The sequence below is a fragment of the Gavia stellata genome, chromosome 6, assembly GCF_030936135.1.
Source record: "Gavia stellata isolate bGavSte3 chromosome 6, bGavSte3.hap2, whole genome shotgun sequence".
NCBI lineage: Eukaryota > Metazoa > Chordata > Aves > Gaviiformes > Gaviidae > Gavia > Gavia stellata.
Genome location: NC_082599.1, coordinates 24,145,942 through 24,163,996, shown reverse-complemented (window position 1 = coordinate 24,163,996; position 18,055 = coordinate 24,145,942). Strand labels below are relative to the sequence as shown.

The following is an 18,055-nucleotide window of genomic DNA, read 5'->3' as shown; positions in this document are numbered from 1 at the left end:
CTAGTCATGAAATTTCCCACAGAAGATGGATTTAAACAAAGATAACCAGTATATGACCTTTGAGCTATTTAAGGCTTATAAACTGTTCAAAATTCATTCCCAAACCAGTTTGTTATCCTATGATCAGAAGAAATAGGGATCCTGCTGATGTGGGAACTGTTGGACAATTCAAAACCCTTGTTGTAAAAGCAAGTGAAAAATCACCGATAATGTTCATGCACCTGGATTGTCCAAAACTCTGCTACACATCCATCTCAGCGCTATCCCACAGTGGATCAGTAGGACTCTTTGAAGATAGTGACAACTGCAGCCCAAAGAGCTGACTCTATTGAGTTCTGTGGTAAATGTCTTAAGAGATTTTAGCTAGTTGAAAATTCTGGAAAGTGACTCATAGGATCTGGAGGGTTGACCTCTAAATTAAAGCCTATACATGAGGAAAACATCTAGTTTCACTTAAAAAATTGCAATTGCTCACAAGTTAATTGCACCTATTGTCTAGCTGCTTCTACGTTCCATTACCCTTCATGGAAATTGCTTAGTTCAAGACAGAACAATACCTCTTGGATATTATTACTTCTGTGAGGACCTTTGTTGTCAGAGAGCTTGTCTATGTGAAAATACTTATGAATATTCATAAGGTTTACTCAACCCTCTCTTTATTAAGGTAGTAGCCAATTTTCCTTTACCTGACATAGTTTTACGGCTCCTGGATTATATTCACACATCTTTTTTAGAATTTTGAGCATCAGAACTTCTTGTGTTCTTGAAAGATGACCATTAGGTGCCTTGAAATATTCTGGAGAGATTGTAATGCTGTAGGCTAAGGCACAATTAATTCCCTTCTCCTACTTGTTATAAATGCATGGTTTGAATCCTCTCTCGAGCGCTCTACTGCAATGAGATATTGTACTGTAACAATAAAGTATGACAAACCTTAAATCCTTCTCTAAGTCATTGTTCTTACAGACCATTCACCAGTCTTGTCAGTATAGCTCTGATCTTCACAAAAGTGTTTACGTTGTATTTTGCATGATTCTAACATAATTTTTGGACTGCAGTTAAGTTAGGTAACACAGATCATTCCATACTGTAACTCACTATTAATTATTCCAGACTGTTTCCATGCATTTATTTACTAAATTTACTTATCCAACCCTCTCGTATATGTGAAAATGTCTTAATATTTTATGAACAAACTGATCATAACTCAGCTTCTGGAATGGCAGAAAAAGGCATTTGAAAAATGGGGCTCTCATTTTGTGGTGAAGTTTCAACTAGTTATGCTTCTAAAGCTGGGCATAAGCTATTGATTTAACCAAATAACTGATCTGAAGGAAGACAGAAAGTGTTTTTCTAAACCCCGGGTTTATGAATTCTGCTTATACACTTAGGGCAAAACTAGTTGCCAGACTTTGGATGAGAAAGTATTTCTCCTCAGATTAGATTGACTGGCACCTACATTGTTTCTGAGACTTTTTGTACATCTTGGGTTGTGAATCAGCTACTACGTTCACATACATGTTTTTTACATACTCAAGTGCAGGTAATGTGCAGTGGTGGTGCCTCAGATTCTTCTGTTGTTGGTTTATGACACAAATCTAATCTCTTCAGACTGCAATTATGTAGTCTAACTCAAATTATCAGTTTTAACATGGAAATATCTGAATGGTTTATAGCAAACCATGAGATACAAGATATTAGAAGAAAGATTTAGTGATCTTTTTCTGGCCTCAAATTCTGTGTGACTGTGAACCTATCTCACTGAACAGTCAAAGTACAGAAGCTATAGAGAAATAACAGAATTTTATAGCTTACTAAGTAGATGTAAAATACTGTCCTGTCCCAATTTCCCCCCTTTTTTAATATCAGTTTAGTTGGTTCAGCTCCTAGTACGATAAGACCATCTGTAAAACAGTCTTTCATTTTCTTTGCGCTACTTTATGCAGGCAATAGAAACGCTGGTACAAATTGCTATTCTGACATTTCTTTCACTTTCTTATCGTGATTGTACTGCAATAGCATTGTAACATTGCAATGAGATAACAGAACATTGTGACAGATCTTGTAGTTTTGTCCATTTTCCCGTTAAGGGGAAACAGTTGCGAAAGACCTGAATATACTGTTTCATTTGTTTGAATTAATTGACTTTTCTCTAGAGTCTCTCATTTAACTTTATTCAGTTCCCACTGAAATAAATTGACAAACAGACTTTACCTGAAATTGGACCAGTCCGTTAAGATCAAGTCCTGCAAAGCACTTAGGCACACAAGTTAAAACCCAGAAATATTCCCATTAATTGCTGTGGATAGAAGCCTATACAAGTATCTCGGGATGACTTTTCGGAAACAGATAATACTTATATTTACTAATCCTTTGTATTTTGTTTGACTGACAATGGTAAACTAACCTTTTTAAAGTAATCCTCACTCTGATAAGACTCTTTGTATTCCAAAACATTGTAAAAGTACTCAGTTTTATCAAAATTTTGGGATTACAGGTAAGCATGATTAAAAGGAACAAAATTTATCTCCTCTGGTTAATTATCAGATTAAGTAAATTTTGTTTGAGTAAAGTGATAGGAGACCTACAGAGAAATTCATATAAATCTACTTGTCTTCTAGGACAGGGATTTGTATTTAACTTCTCATAAATTTTACTTCTGTCAAGGTGTTGAACATACTGTGTTTACTATATACATTGAAATAACAGTTAAGAAGTGCAATGAATTTCTTTTAAATGTTTTAATATTTGTTGGTATTTTCATTGAAGTAATGCATACGGATACTGTTAAAAACAATACATTTCACAATAAAATAAATGGTCAATTTCAAACAGTTTAGAATCTCAACATACATTCAAAAACCAGAAGGATACTAATTGAGCAGATTTCTGCTGACCATAGCTATTTCCAAACCATTTCTAAACTGAGTCTGAAACTCATCTTGCTGTTCTGCAGTTACTCAAATGAGAAATGATATGCACGGTAGTAAAATCCTGGTTTTTTTCAGGCTAGATGGATCATGTTTTTCTGGATTAGACTTAGAAGAAGGGAAAAGAAGCAAAAGAGTAAAGCACTCCTTTTGTGTTATTTGGTTTCATTCTCACTGTGTATTCAAGAATGGATTCATCCTTAAGTGTAATGGTTACTTCGAGCATCCAACACCATCTCTAATAAGGTAAAGAGGAATTCCTGGGAGTTTTAAGGGACAAAATTAAGCCAACAGTACATAAGGGGAGCTTTTCCTGGTAGAAGGATAGACTATTCAGGCTTGTTTTCATGGGTGACAATGAAATAAGTGTTTATTTAAGGACTTTGTTTGCTAAATATTCCCTGTAGGAAAAAGGAGGCAGAGTCCAAAGTGCATACACTTTACTTTCCAAAGTAGGCGAGGCAACAGGAGAAAAAAACAAGAGAAAGCTGTTCATCATCTGCATTTTACGTAAGAAGAGCGAAGTTCAATCTTGCTGCATGTCCTTAACCATATTAATTCTGCTGATTTTTGAATAATCTTTCAGAGAACTAGACGAAACCAAGAACAACCTTCACGGTAAGTCAATTATTTTTTTTTTTTAAATCAGAGATATTTTATAAAATTCACTGATAACTAAAATTGGGAAATTTCCAAATAACTGCATTCTTTTAAATAAACATCTATTTTCTCATTTATATGTGTGCTGAATTGCAGAAAATATAATGCTTATATCATTCAAATGAAATTAAATGAAGGGCCCACAGTAATCGGAAAGCTACAAATACAAAATGCAGATGTTTGTAAGCAAACTCCAAACATCTGGACTTGTGTCAACGTGTTTGTACTTGCCCATTACGAGGACTCACTTGCAATATATGACATTAGTTACTTTATTGATTTTAAAAAGTATCAATATTTTTTCTTTCAAACAAATGGTCATTGAGATTACTGTCCTTGGCTTAATGGTTGTATATTTCTCAGTCAAATATTATTTTACAGGGAGCTATCTTAAATTTAAAATGCATTCTGAAGATGAAAAGAAGCAGAAGCATACTGCAGATGGAAATAGTCATGAGATCACTGCATCCAGCCAGGGTCATGGATCTGAAGACAAACAGTAAGTATTCTTCAGCATTTTAAACATGGTCTGTATTGAAGCTCATGAGATTACATTATCTTATTTTATATTTTATTTAATTTAATTTTTAATTTTAGTTTACTGATCAGGAAAGCCTAATAACAGAAAGCTTTGTATCAACTTGAAAGTAGCATTGATTGACACATTCATTTGGTGCAGAATGACCTTTTATCTTTTTCTTTTAAGGACTAAGTGTCCACAGTATTGACTACAGTTTATTGAAAAACAATTCTAAAATATGATGTAAATGATGTCGGAATGGACATCTTGGATACAATTATGTCATCAGCTAAAAATTCTGTTAAAATTTTTAGTATGGCAGGGAATCAATATTTTACGTATCGTGAAAGTTTTATTTATTTCCCATCACCCCATGGGCAAAAATTTTATTTTATAAGTTATCTTCCTCTTTCCCATTTTGAAACCTATATACTACTTCAGTTCACAACTTCCCTGATCAGGTAGTGGAACCACCAGCACTTGTTGGTGGTGTTGCACCCTTGAGAAGGGTAAACTGGAAAGAGCTTGACTTAAATTTATAGTAGTCAGGAGCTGATGCTATTTACATACCTGGAGGTTGAAATACAAACATCCCAAGAATGCTCAATAAATCATGTTTGATTTACACACAATTGTTTCCTGTAAAATTACTTAATAATTATATTTTAATTGAACTTCATTAATACATTGCTTTAGTATTTCTGTGAAATGTTGTCGCTTTTTAAACACACTAAAACTATCATACCTTTTAAGCAAGCAAAAGAAGAAGAAAGTGGAAAAGGCTAAGGTAGTCAGCCCGCTTACACTGGTAAGATTTATTCTTTCTTTATATGTGTACATATATATGCACGCACATTTCAAAGTGTACACAAAAAATGGTTAAAATTATGTAAAGAGTATTTTATATATGGTCTTGTCTCTACCAAATACTTTGATACTACAGAATATTGGGTATAGTATAGCAATCAAGCAGTTCTTTTTGTGGATGTGGTTTTATTAAAGAAGCTGTCTTATTACTGATATGGATTCTTAGGAGTCTTCCCTTAATAAGTTATCATGCTAAACACACCCATACTAGATTTTAGTTTGTGAAAGGTAGGGATTTCCATGTCCGGTCATTTCTTCTGACACCATGAAAAGGGCATCCATATACCCAAGTTTACGTGTGGTCTTGTCCTCTAAATTACCTGAGTCAGGTACTAATCACACTAATTAGCCTCATTAATCATTATTCAGTCACCTGGGTCAGCAGTAAAGGGCAACTCCATGGCACTGATGGAACTTACAATTAAAAATTGTATACTAAAAAGTACTTTAAATTCCAGCAATTTTTAATTTACTGTATATTTTAAAATAAGGCAATCTTTTAACATTTAATCAAAGTAAAACCTAGGTCCTCTTTTAGTAATACTGAAATGGTTTGTATTATGTAGGTTTAGTGTGCATAATGTGCGTCAATGATATGGCAAATAACAGAAATAGAACTGTAGCCCATGATGCTGGCCAATACCCAATTTTTCTGCTTTGCTATAACAGCTTGCACTTGTATAATTACATCATACCACTATAATTTACAACAGTAAACTTAGTATTTTATAGTACAGAATAAAGCCAATGATTTTTCAACAGATGAGCTCAAGCTTTATTAAGTTCAATGGCAAGAGGTGTTTAGGCTGTCAGTAAGTTTTGATAATGTCTACGGTACATTAGGAACAGGCTTTCTGACTGCATAATAATGAATTTACAGTAAAAGTAATTATTGCCTTAATTATCACAATGCCATTAAAATTTCTTATAATTTGAACTTTAAATAGCAAACTTAAAAAGGGCAAATTTCTTATGCCTTGTTTTCATATGGTCTTTCTTACCCAGATGCAGATACTGATATATTAAAATAGTACACTTCTCTGGTTTTGAGTATTTATAGTATAAAAGTGCTTATATTAGAATGATTTATTCCTGTATATTTAAATTGTTTTGTAAACTCAATTTCTAATCACATAAATCTGTAGTTTTGTGACACTAAGTGTACAATTGATAGCTTTTTCTTGACTTTGTTGCCTTTGTAGACATAACATTGTGTTAGCATTCTAATACTACAGTTAGAATGAATTTCTCTTCTCACTCACAGTTTCGATACTCCAATTGGTTGGATAAATTACTAATGATACTAGGCACTCTCCTGGCAATAGCCCATGGAAGCAGTCTACCTATTGCAATGATAATTTTTGGTGATATGACTGATAGCTTTGTTGCTTCTGGAGACACAAATTTTCCAGGTAAGAATATATCTGCTAAAGAGAATAATGGCTGATATTTGGAAAACAACCAGGGAGGGTCAAGCATCTTGACATGAGATATTGATGTCAGAAACCCCAACTTGCTACTGTACTATGATGCAAATTAGTAACTCTTTTGTTTGCTGTAATAGAGATACACTATGGAATTATTTTTGCTCCTAATTCTTAGTTTCTGCATTAGTGGATTTTATTTTCAATTTTTCCAAATTGTCTACTACAATGCACATTCAACAAATCATGTTTAACTGTGGCTATCATAAATAGAAAGACTCTGGTTTTCCATCTCCTCAGCATGAGTTCCTGTCAATTCCCTTGCATCAAGTCTGACAATCATAGTTCACAAGGTGAATCAGATCAGTAAGTAGATCAAAACAGAAAATTTGCCACCAAAAATAAAAGTACTTATTTTTTCTTGGATCAATTTGTTGAATAGCCTCATTTACTAAATCAGCAGTATGAAATCAAACACAAAGGATGGCAGGCATGTACTGCTGGATACAAGAGGGAGGAGTGATACTGTCACTTTGGTATCAACTCACAGTTAGAGCAGATTACATTGTCCTCTGGGCTTACACATTAGATATTAAACTTGTGAACATGTTTGTTGCCTGAAATACTAATTTTTAATAAAATTTTTAATAAAATTTTATTATTAAATAAATGTCTATGGTGATACAGAAAAAATAATGGATGTGACTATCTTCTGTCCTGCATCCATTTTTGCTTTTATTATGCTGCTATAAGACAGAAACATGGGCATACTGCCTTTATCAGAACAAGTAATTTATGTTTTACTCCTTCCCAAGTACAGTAAATTGATCAGTTTTTAATGGTGCAAATGCAAAATGCTGCAGCTGTAGTCTTTGCAAAACATTTGTCACTAAGTTCTCATGTGGCGGAGTAAAATTTTAGGGCCAAGACCAACATTATAGCCAATGTTTTCATAATGGATTAAGCTATCTACAGTTACTGATTTGATGTTGATTTCAATGTCCAAGCCTGTATTTTTAATGTGTTTTGGCATTATACAAATGCCCTGTGTTTTCAGAAAGAAAAAACCAAACTGAGCATTTAATGAATCTTTTAATCTCAAGTTACATTGATCTAGTTTTGTAGTCAGTGAAGTTATGATGAAACTTATATTAGTATAATTGTTGGTTTTTAATAGGTAGAAGCCTGAAATCATGACAGTCCTCCTTTCATTAAAATCAACTTGATTCAAAAGGAGATGCAGCAACACAAAATTTGCTGAACAGCATGCAGGAAAACAAATTTGTTAAAACTTGCTCTATTAAAAGTATTTACTCTTTTCTTCCTATTTCTGCAGTGAATTCCTCTTCAGATATTTTTGGCAAGCTGGAAGAAGAAATGACAAGGTAATTAGGAATTGATATTTCCTCTTCTTTTTTGATGTAGGCTGTGGTGGGTTGACCTTGGCTGGACGCCAGGTGCCCACAAAGCCACTCTATCACTCTCCTCCTCAGCAGGATGGGGGGGAGAGAATAAGATGGAAAAAACCTCATGGGTCAAGATAAAGGCAGTTTAATAAAGCAAAAGCAAAGGCCATGCACGGAGAGGAAAAGAAAAGATTTATTCTCTACTTCCCATCAGCAGGTGATGTCCAGTCACTTCCTGGGAAGTAGGGCTTTAGTCCGTGTAGTGGTTTCTCCAGAAGACAAACATCGTAATAACAAATGCCCCCCCCCGCCTCCTTTCTTTTAGCTTTTATTGCTGAGCAGATGTCACATGGTATGGAATGTCCCTTTGGTCAGTTTGGGTCAGCTGTCCTGGCTATGTCCCCCCACAAGATCTTGTCCACCCCCAGCCTACTGGTGAGGAGGGAATGTTGGAGATAAAGCCTTGATGTTGTGCGAGCACTGCTCAGCAGTAGCCAAAACACTGGTGTGTTATCAACACCTTTCTAGCTACCAATACAAAGCACAGCACTATGAGGGCTGCTATGGGGAAAATTAATCCCATCTCAGCCAGACCCAATACATAGGCACACGTTTCTAGTCAAGCCGTTCTTCTCCCACAGATGTTTTGCATACTTTAAACAACGTAAAAGCAATGGTTGATTGAATAATGTTTGTAACTAAAGATTTGCTCCTGAGATCATTGGAGGCACTGGGAGAATTCTTGAACATCCCCAGCCATTCCCAACAACTTCCCTGTAATCTCTTGCTCTCACCCATCCCACCCCCTTTTCAGGTGTGCTCTGTGTCCCAATGCCATCTGCATTTCCTTCCTTCTTCCTTCTCTTTGTCTGAATTTATAAACTACTTGTTATGCTAAAAAATTATGTTGATTATCATCCATAGATTCCTTGAGCTATGATGATTCACTGATAAAAAGCAGAATTAAAATTGCCAGATAGTAGCTACTTTGCTGCCAAAGCATGAAGTTCAACTGAATTACCTGGAATACAGAAAATACAGAGTTAGATTATATGCAATCTTAAATCTAGCATTCTAGAGCTGGCAATAGCAGAAGACAATAGTCAGTAGGTGCTTCTGCTACAAAGCTTCGTAAAGAAAAAGGCAAATAAGCAGAAACACCAGCTGCCAACAGATGTGTTTTGTTAAGGGGCTTTATTAACTGCTGTCCATGGATTTGGTTTATGCAGGATGTCTGAAGTTCATGTGCATTTTCTTGTACCACTTCAGCTTCTTTTCTTCGGGTTGATGTATGTTCCTCATTAGGTATTTGAAAAACATCTGTGATCTCAGGAATGCTGATGTGGTCTTCAAGGCCTTTTCTGAAAAGAAGGAGGAGATAAGGCATTTGCTCTAGTAACTCTTACTGTTTTATATTGAAGTGCATTATCATTTCTGGTAACAGTAGACTGTAAACTTATAGATCATTTAGATTAAGTAGTTAAGTTTCTAATTAAAAAAATCTGTTTATGCCAAAAAAAGGTTCTTTACCCTAAAATAAATGAGCAAGAGCTAGTTAGGAAAAGGCTGTTACTTAGAAATTAAGAACTCATATGTAATGAGAATGAACTGGCAGGGCATTGGCAATTATGTTTTATAAGAGAGTATGGACACACAGTGTCCTGCTCCTGAAACATTTCTGTCAGTTAGTCTCTGACATGAATGCAAGTAATGCATACACACCTTCAGTGGATTATACTTGTGCCCAGTGATTTGAAAGCAAATATGAAGGCAAAATTGCGGAACAAAATAATTTGTGCATGGATGAAGTTACACAGCTTTAAAATCAGCATATTTTCTTTTTTTTCTACTCATGCATATCTAACCTGTATTTTAAGAGCAGGATGTACTAGAATTACTCAAGGTATTACAGACCCTTATAGCATAAGAGTAATGTGTAAATCAATGTGTCAGTTATAAGTCTTTTAGACCAACAACCAATCAGAACTATTTTTGATTAATAGTTTTGGGGTTCTTTTAATCTCTGAACTCATACCACATAATCTCAACTAAAAACAATAGGAATCCTCCCATTGTCCTCAGTAGCCTATTGTCTAGGAGGCACTACTTCTTAAAGAGCAGAGAGTGCAGGAAAACAGCCAAGCTTCCACAAAGAAAGTGTAAATGCGAATATAGATCTACATCAACATCTAAATGTTGAGAACTGTCTGTTCTCATGACCCTAAGAGATGGTCTATTTGAGGGAGATCTTTTATTAACATCATGCATGCAACCTTGTCTTTTAGACATTAACTCTGGAAGTAAAAGTATGAATAAAAAGCAGCCCGAGTTTCTCTTTAGAAACAAATTGTTGAATGAAGAATGTATTACTTATTAGCAGCACAGGAATAGGTTTTCTTTTCTGAAGTTTCTAAGTTCTCTAAGCCTTGAGTTAGTGTGTTCACTGGTTTGAAGAAGCAGCTGTTTGTACCCACCCCCTGTTTCTCTAAGAACACCTGCCAGCAGGTCAAATAAGAATAAAAACTGTTTACAAGGACAAAGTTCTCACACAGGTGTGTTCAAGTACTGAAATATACAGGTGGACTTGGTTATATTTGTTACTCAAACAACAGTTTGCCTAAAACCCAACTATTTCTCAAGAGAAAAAGAACCATTATTTTACAATGCAGTGAGCATTTACTCTCTGTTAAGTTTCAGCAGAGAATTTACAGAATATATTTCATCAGCAAGGTATCTGGGAAAGAGATCAATCCCTTTTGATACAATTTGTCATGAAACAAAGTCCAAGCATAAAACAATTCTTTGAAGTGATGTAACATCATAAAATAATTATCTTAAGTAATTACTGCTGAGTTTTGAGGCAGTGTTCTTGGGTTTAGTTTGGTAGTTTCTGTGTAGAGTTTTAATGGAACTGAAGATGATCAAAGTCAATATTCAACTAACCAGCATTCAGTTAGGCATTAACCTGTTTTTATTAAACAGTTTAGATAAAGTTCATTTCATAATGATTATCGTTCCAAAGTTCCTGACTAAACTGTATGGTATCTCAGCCACAAAAAAGACTGGATTAAAATTTGAAAAGTTTTGCCTATAAAGCCATTCTCTCTTTTTCTGAGCAGAGCATTTGCACACAGATTCCTGCAATTTGCTCCTGCCAAGTTCCATGCTACAGTTCTAATGAATCAGTACGCATAACTTACTACATGTGAGTGAAAGTCCTAAAAGTTTTAAAGCTTTTTTCTAATTATTTACTTTTATATAGATACAGTAGTCTTACAATTACATGTAATATACACCATGAATATTAAGCCATTGGTTTTGGTCGTGTTTTACAAACAGGGAATCAGTTCAGCTACATTTTTCTGGTTTAGTTCTGGTTTAAGTTCACCTGTAACTAATTCTGATGTCAATTCTGAATAAAACGAAATCTGATTTGATTCTGTTTGAACAGTTTAAAACTGTGGCTCAAATTCAGTTCCAGTTTGAATTATAGTGGCCTTGGTTTTGATTTGACACCCTGCTCATAGAACAGAGCTGAATTAATTTAAAAGTAAGATATCAGTTATGAATAAAACAGAGAGCAAAAGAATTTTTGATCTAATGGCATTGGCTTGCAATAGATGTATTTATAGTAATACTGTATTCTCAAATCAGGAAATATTTACAGCATCCATGCATATATATATTTATATAGATGGGCATGTTGTATGATGTAAATGTGTGTGTGAGTATGGATATATATGATTAGGTCTGTTTATATGCATTGAAACAAAAATGTTACGGAGTTTTTGGAAATGACACATTTAAGTGAAAAGGGTATTGTATGTAAAATATAGCTCTAAAATAATCTTATGAGAAAATATATACTATATTGACAAAAAGAAAAAGTAATTCCTGTCTAACAATATCTTCGTTTCGTTTACTGCATATCTGAAAACTGATATTAAATACTACTCATAGAAAACTTGGCAAGTTTTACAGAGAAGTGTAAACTCTAATATAAACATATAAACTCTAATTCAGGTCTGAAACAGAAGTAGTAAGCATCAAGCTAAATACAGACTAGCTTGGTAATTAAAACTAATTTCAGATAATCTTGCCTTTTTTTTTTTTTTTTCCAGATATGCATACTACTATTCTGCAATAGCAGCTGGTGTTCTTCTTGCTGCTTATATCCAAACTTCATTTTGGACCCTAGCAGCTGGACGGCAAATAAAAAAAATTAGAGAAAAATTTTTTCATGCAATTATGAGACAGGAAATTGGATGGTTTGATGTAAATGATGTGGGAGAACTTAACACTCGTCTTCTAGAGTAAGTATACTATACCTTTCCCAATGTTATTTTATCTTATTAAGCATGTATGAGTTAATATTTCTTTTCTGTTAATTTTTAAATTGAATTATTTAATTGTGAAATAAAATTTCACTGTGAAATTAAATTGAATTATTTCATTGTCAAATGAAGTTTTCAAGTTTTCTCATGGAGAGTCTCAGAGACTGAACTTCTAATACTTCTAACACTGGACTGTCACAAGGATATCAGAAAAGCATTTTGATAAGTTCTCTTGAACCCTAAGGATGACTGAAGCCCAGCTGATGAGATTACCCCCATGAAGAGAAAACATAGTTCATTTCTGTGCACACTGAGGACTGAATAAGGTGCCAACTGACACCAGCAGTGTGACCAGCTTTAACTGCATGACAAGCTATTCCTTTCTCTTTGGCTACATGAAAGGCTTTATCTTTTCTTTCCAGATATCCCACAGTTTCCAAACAGATCAAAAATTTGCAATTAAGAAAGTGAGAGTGACTTTGCACTGTAGGCAGAATTTCAACCTTTTCAGACAAAAACAGATTTATAGCATTACATTTTCACAAGAAATATGAAACTTTCCTTGACCACACTATATAGTGCTTTATCTTGAAGCAAACTGTTGTTTGGAAGCAATTGAATAATAAAGATTGTCCTCTACACAGATGCCCATGTAAGAAAACGGAAAAGTTTTCTTGTGCTTTCTACATTTTCCCTCCTGTCTGGATGTAATTTGTTTTTCAGTGATGTCTCCAAGATTAATGAAGGAATAGGTGACAAAATTGGATTGCTTGTTCAAGCAGTAACAACATTTGTAACAGGATTTATTGTTGGTCTCATAAGAGGATGGAAGTTAACCCTTGTAATACTAGCAGTCAGTCCTGTCCTGGGACTTTCAGCAGCCATCTGGGCAAAGGTAGGTTAGCGTACGTTCAGTGTCAGGTTTTATATTAATGAGACGTAATTAAATATATCTACATATCTGTAATTCTTACTGTTACAATGTATTGCTTAGAACAATTATAATGTTAGACAACATCTATTTACATAAGCTCTTAGATGAACTGTATATAAGTACCCTCATGTAGTTTGAATATTACAATTCCCATAGATTGGACAGTCTTGTTTGATTTGAAGCTGTTTCTGCCAATAATAGCATAATTTTATATGGAAAAGGAAGCAAGATATAAGAGTAGAATCCACTTCTGTAACTGTTAAACTTCATCCACATGAATACTTGTTCTGTTGAAAGGAATAGTTGCACCTCCTGAAAAATAAGTGAATAAATTAGGCCAAGCCTTAGTCTCAGACACAGAGTTTCTTTTCAGAGTTGTTAACAGCTTTGGTAATAAATTTAGCACTAAGAAGTACTAAATTACCATGGGATTGGAGTGGCTTACATTTGTAGATTGGAAGCCTTCAGATTTTTATAGTATTTTATTTCCCTTACATTTCAAAGGTCATATAAGCCTTCTCTGTCTTGAGTGAGTATATTGTGGAAAAGGTAGGGATAGAGAAGCATGTGCTACATATGTCTACTGGCTAAGAGTCTTCATGGACTGTGGCCAATTAATGTAAGCTATAGACCACTCTGGCTAGGAATGAGCTGAGGAGATCTGCCTGGGGAGAACCACACCAGCTCAGTATGAGTAGTCATCTGATCTCTTGCATTGGGTGAAAGAGTGGAAAATCCAGACTTTAGTTGTTGAGAATGGGTAATGTTGAATTATTTGATTGAATTCATAATGTATTTAAGGATTTTTATATTGAACATTCTGCACTTTTACATAATATAATCGAAAGGCTTCATATTGGAAGAAGGTAGCTGTGATAAAAGCCATTATGAAGTGCTTGAGCTCATTCTGTTCTTCTTAAGTCAAAATATTTGATCCTGTATTAGGTTCTCTCTGCTTTCACTGACAAAGAACAAGCTGCATATGCAAAAGCAGGTGCTGTTGCAGAGGAAGTTCTGGCAGCAGTCCGTACTGTAATAGCTTTTGGAGGACAGGAAAAAGAAATTAGAAGGTAAGAGCAATGTTTGCTTTCATCAGGTGATTTTAAAGTACTTGCTTCAGATGGTTTGAAATTTTCTTCTATCTTTGCTGTTGAAAGTCTGTCAAAACAAGTAAGTCTTGTGCTTCCTGTGTTTTTAGGTAATGGGAAATTATCTGTTACAGGCTATTATAAGTTTCACTACATGTTGAAAGACAATTAGTTATTTTTCTAGAAAATGACAAAATAAGTTGATATATTGTCTCTACTCTAGAAAGTGTACAAACTACTTTAAACATCACACAGTGAGAGCTTTAGACAAAAAAAAGGCCCTGCCATGAGAAGAGATGATGGTATCCTTGGTAATCTGATTACTCAGTAGTTGTTGTGAAGGTATTAATAAACAATATCTCTATTTCCACTATCATGTAAACCATCATTCTTGTGATATATTTTAACCTTTTATCTTAAGCTAACAATTATAATCTCAAAATCTGTCATGAATGGTTCACGATCAAAGTTCACTGACCTGCAGGTTAAGGAACTTGAATGCCAGTCCCTGAACTGCAATGCCCTTTTTTTTCTATATACCAGGTTGACTGATGCTGGCCTTTTTAGGAGTTACCTTAAAGTCTCTGTGCCTGACTACCAGGCTTACCTTTGTATAGTCTTAGGGTTATATATTTTATATAACTTGTTGTACTTTGTGAGTGTTCCTTTTCTAATTGATCCACAGAGTTTTTGGTGCTGTGTGCCATGGTACAAGTTTTTGAACTTCTGTCTTTCTTCCAGATACCATAAAAATTTAGAAGATGCTAAACGGATTGGAATAAAAAAGGCTATTACAGTTAATATTTCTGTAGGTGTTGCTTTCTTACTGATATATGCATCATATGCTCTGGCCTTCTGGTATGGAACTACCTTGGTCTTAGCTGATGATTACACTATTGGCAATGTTCTTACAGTAAGTATTAATGAGTAAATTCCCAACAATAGTGAGAAATAATAAAGAAAATACATTAAAGTGTACATTGGGAACTTATTTGAATTTAATAAGAATTATGTGCCAAAATTGGCAAAATAGCATCCCTTCTTCTTAACAAAAAGATTCTCACCACAAAAGTCTACATGTTGTTTCTATAGTATCTCAAAAGCTACATCAAGCCAAAAAAACCGTATGTTATTTTTGTGTTTCTATATCTTTTCTGACTTCCATAAGATCAGGCTGATACAGAAACAGTTCAATGAAAAACTGAAGTACAGTACACTTCCTAGCTGCTATTTGTTTGTGGATTTGTAGGGCTGAATATATTTTAGGGATGCAGAAGAAAATACTTTCATTTAGCTGTTTTGTGGTCTAAGTAGATAATTTTATTGATACTTTTTCTTATATTTTGCACCATAAGAGCTTGGAATCACTTCTTAGTGTTTTCAGAAATCGAGGGGGAGAAAAATATACTTGTGACTAGGAAATATGTCACCATCTAGGAAATATGTCACCAGGAAGAAAACCATAACTCATGTCATAATTTAAATTCTTCTCTTGATGTGGCAACCATTCTAATTTTGTATGAGATATCAAACAAATATGATAAGAAGAATAACTGTTAACCATGATGAAACCCAGACAGGAGACCATACATATATATTTATAACTTTTTTTAAACTGCCTGGTTTGTTTTATTTATGAATTACTGAAGCTTGTGAAAAATGGCTTTCATATGAGTTATTAGCTCTTTTGAACCTGCCTATTATTTTTTAAAGGCAGGCTGGCATACAGAACATCTCAGTGAGGTTCATGCCCTTGTGTGTCATTTTTTTCGGTTCAAAGTATTTGCAATTTCTGTTGTCTATGTTGTAGTTCATTGGAATGGTGTTTTTACAGCATGAATGGGAGGGTGTAGCCTTATTAGGTATCGTATATGTGAATGACCACTGTTGGAGAAAAGATGATGGGTGTGATGAACCTTTCCTCTGACATACTATGGCTGTTATTATGACCTCTGTTTGAGCAGTGTATTTTTATTACTTTTGTTTTGATACTAGCTGAAAGCAATAAACTATGCTTCTCTGAGAAAATAATATATTTTTTCTTTTTCTCTTTTTTCTTGTTTGCTTGCAGTCACTCTCTCTCATTCCAGCAGAGGAACCCTTTATTACTTTCTGATGGAGAAGTTGGATTTGTATACTTCTGTTTCACTGTCACTTTGAAAGCAGAATGATAGTGCTTTGCATATCTGTCTTTGTTCCATTGGAAAATATACAATATACTTTCTGATCTTTGGAACATCTTTTGCCAAAGAATGAATTAGTACAATAAATCTTGAGACATAAGTGTGATTATACATTTTTTGGCATAGATTTTGCAGGTCTCAGTCACTTGTTCACTTCTTATCAATATGTTTGCAACATTCACATTGTGCAGGAACTCAGTTCTCAGCTGAATCTTAAAAAGCCCTTTTCTTAATGTTATTCTTGGTCTAAGAGAGACCCTTTCATTTTTTCTTTAATTCTAGATTCCTTAAACTTCTGTTAACAGGCATGGAGCCTCCTGACCCAAAGATATCTAATGTAAATAAATAAATGTAATTCTTTACTTAAATAAGAATTGATATATATCACCATAAACATTTCTTTCAGGTCTTTTTCTCTGTATTGATTGGAGCTTTCAGCATTGGACAGACTGCTCCAAGCATAGAGGCATTTGCTAGTGCAAGAGGAGCTGCCTATGCAATCTTTAATATCATAGACAATGTGAGTATCTTTGTTCTCACTGTGATTTCAAAACTAAGAGACTCTTCTTTTTAAAGTACAGACACTATTTATGGACATGAAATCAGTAAGAGTAAATAACAGTGTGTAAAATAAGCAAAAATATAAACTTAAAAGCTGATAGAATGTGTAATTATTAGTTCCTCTTTGTCTTCTAGAGTTATCAGTTCTTGCTTCAAAGGTAAAAGTACTGGATCTCTGAATCACTTGGTGGTGTTTTTATCATGAAGGGCACATCTATGTGATTACAGCCCATCTAGGTATATAAGCATAGGTTTCAAGGTATCAGTGGCACCACCAGTAGCGTGAGTGTCGGCAAATCAATAAACCACAACCTGGTAACCTGGATATGTACTTCAATTGCCAAGAGAGTCTGAAATCAGGGAAGCTGTGATTTTACTAGCTAATGAAGCTCTATGAAATGCAATTACATGTTTTGGATTATTGTTAAGACATGCTTCAAGTTCTAGACCCACCCTGAATGGAAACAAAACCAGTGATAATTAAGAACTCTGTTTCTGCTTAATTAGTGGATTAGTGGATTGGTTCTTTTTTACACAAATTGTTTCAGCAGAAAGGGCAAAGCTATAAATGAACAGTGTATGAACAGCTCATTAGAGATGATCTGTTCAGGTTAATCATCAGGCAATGAAATGAATCTTAAATTATGGCTAGCTGTGGGTACAGTCTTAAAGGCAATGTACTAAATTCACACAAAAGCTTAAATGGAGAAATTATAAAAACATTCTTTTATCTGGTCTGATGAGCAGATCATCAATGTAGTAATGAGGCGGCAAAATGTCATGCAATTTACATGTTTCAGAAATCTCACCTAAACTACTTTAAAATTACATTTAATATCTCTGCAGAATAATGGTGCACTCTAGGGCTTCTTTATGAAAAAAATCATTAGGAAATAAGTTTGGGTTTTGTTTGTACTTTATTTTGCACAGGAACCTCAAATTGACAGTTATTCAGAGACAGGTTACAAACCAGACCACATTAAAGGGAACTTGGAATTCCAAAATGTTTACTTCAATTATCCATCCAGACCAGATGTTGAGGTACTGTAAATGAAACTTTATACATATTACAGTTAAAAATTTGTTAGGGAAAAAAAAGTCACATAAATAAAATTTTGTTGAAAATGTACAAGTCCAAGTTGATTCTC

The 18,055-nt window shown here is 34.3% G+C and overlaps 1 protein-coding gene across 1 annotated transcript in view; it reads left to right on the top strand.

Annotated features, from left to right (window-relative positions):
* The first annotated feature begins 3,394 nt into the window (after window positions 1–3,394).
* Window positions 3,395–18,055, top strand: part of LOC104258431 (ATP-dependent translocase ABCB1-like) — a 45,457-nt gene continuing 30,796 nt past the window's right edge. Inside the window, exons 1-11 of the mRNA XM_059818340.1 lie at window positions 3,395–3,548; window positions 3,972–4,089; window positions 4,864–4,918; window positions 6,242–6,389; window positions 7,738–7,786; window positions 11,929–12,120; window positions 12,865–13,036; window positions 14,021–14,145; window positions 14,905–15,076; window positions 16,753–16,866; window positions 17,838–17,948. Of these exons, the coding sequence (XP_059674323.1) occupies window positions 3,992–4,089; window positions 4,864–4,918; window positions 6,242–6,389; window positions 7,738–7,786; window positions 11,929–12,120; window positions 12,865–13,036; window positions 14,021–14,145; window positions 14,905–15,076; window positions 16,753–16,866; window positions 17,838–17,948 (1,236 nt within the window). The 5' untranslated portion in view covers window positions 3,395–3,548; window positions 3,972–3,991. The remainder of the gene's footprint in view (window positions 3,549–3,971; window positions 4,090–4,863; window positions 4,919–6,241; window positions 6,390–7,737; window positions 7,787–11,928; window positions 12,121–12,864; window positions 13,037–14,020; window positions 14,146–14,904; window positions 15,077–16,752; window positions 16,867–17,837; window positions 17,949–18,055) is intronic.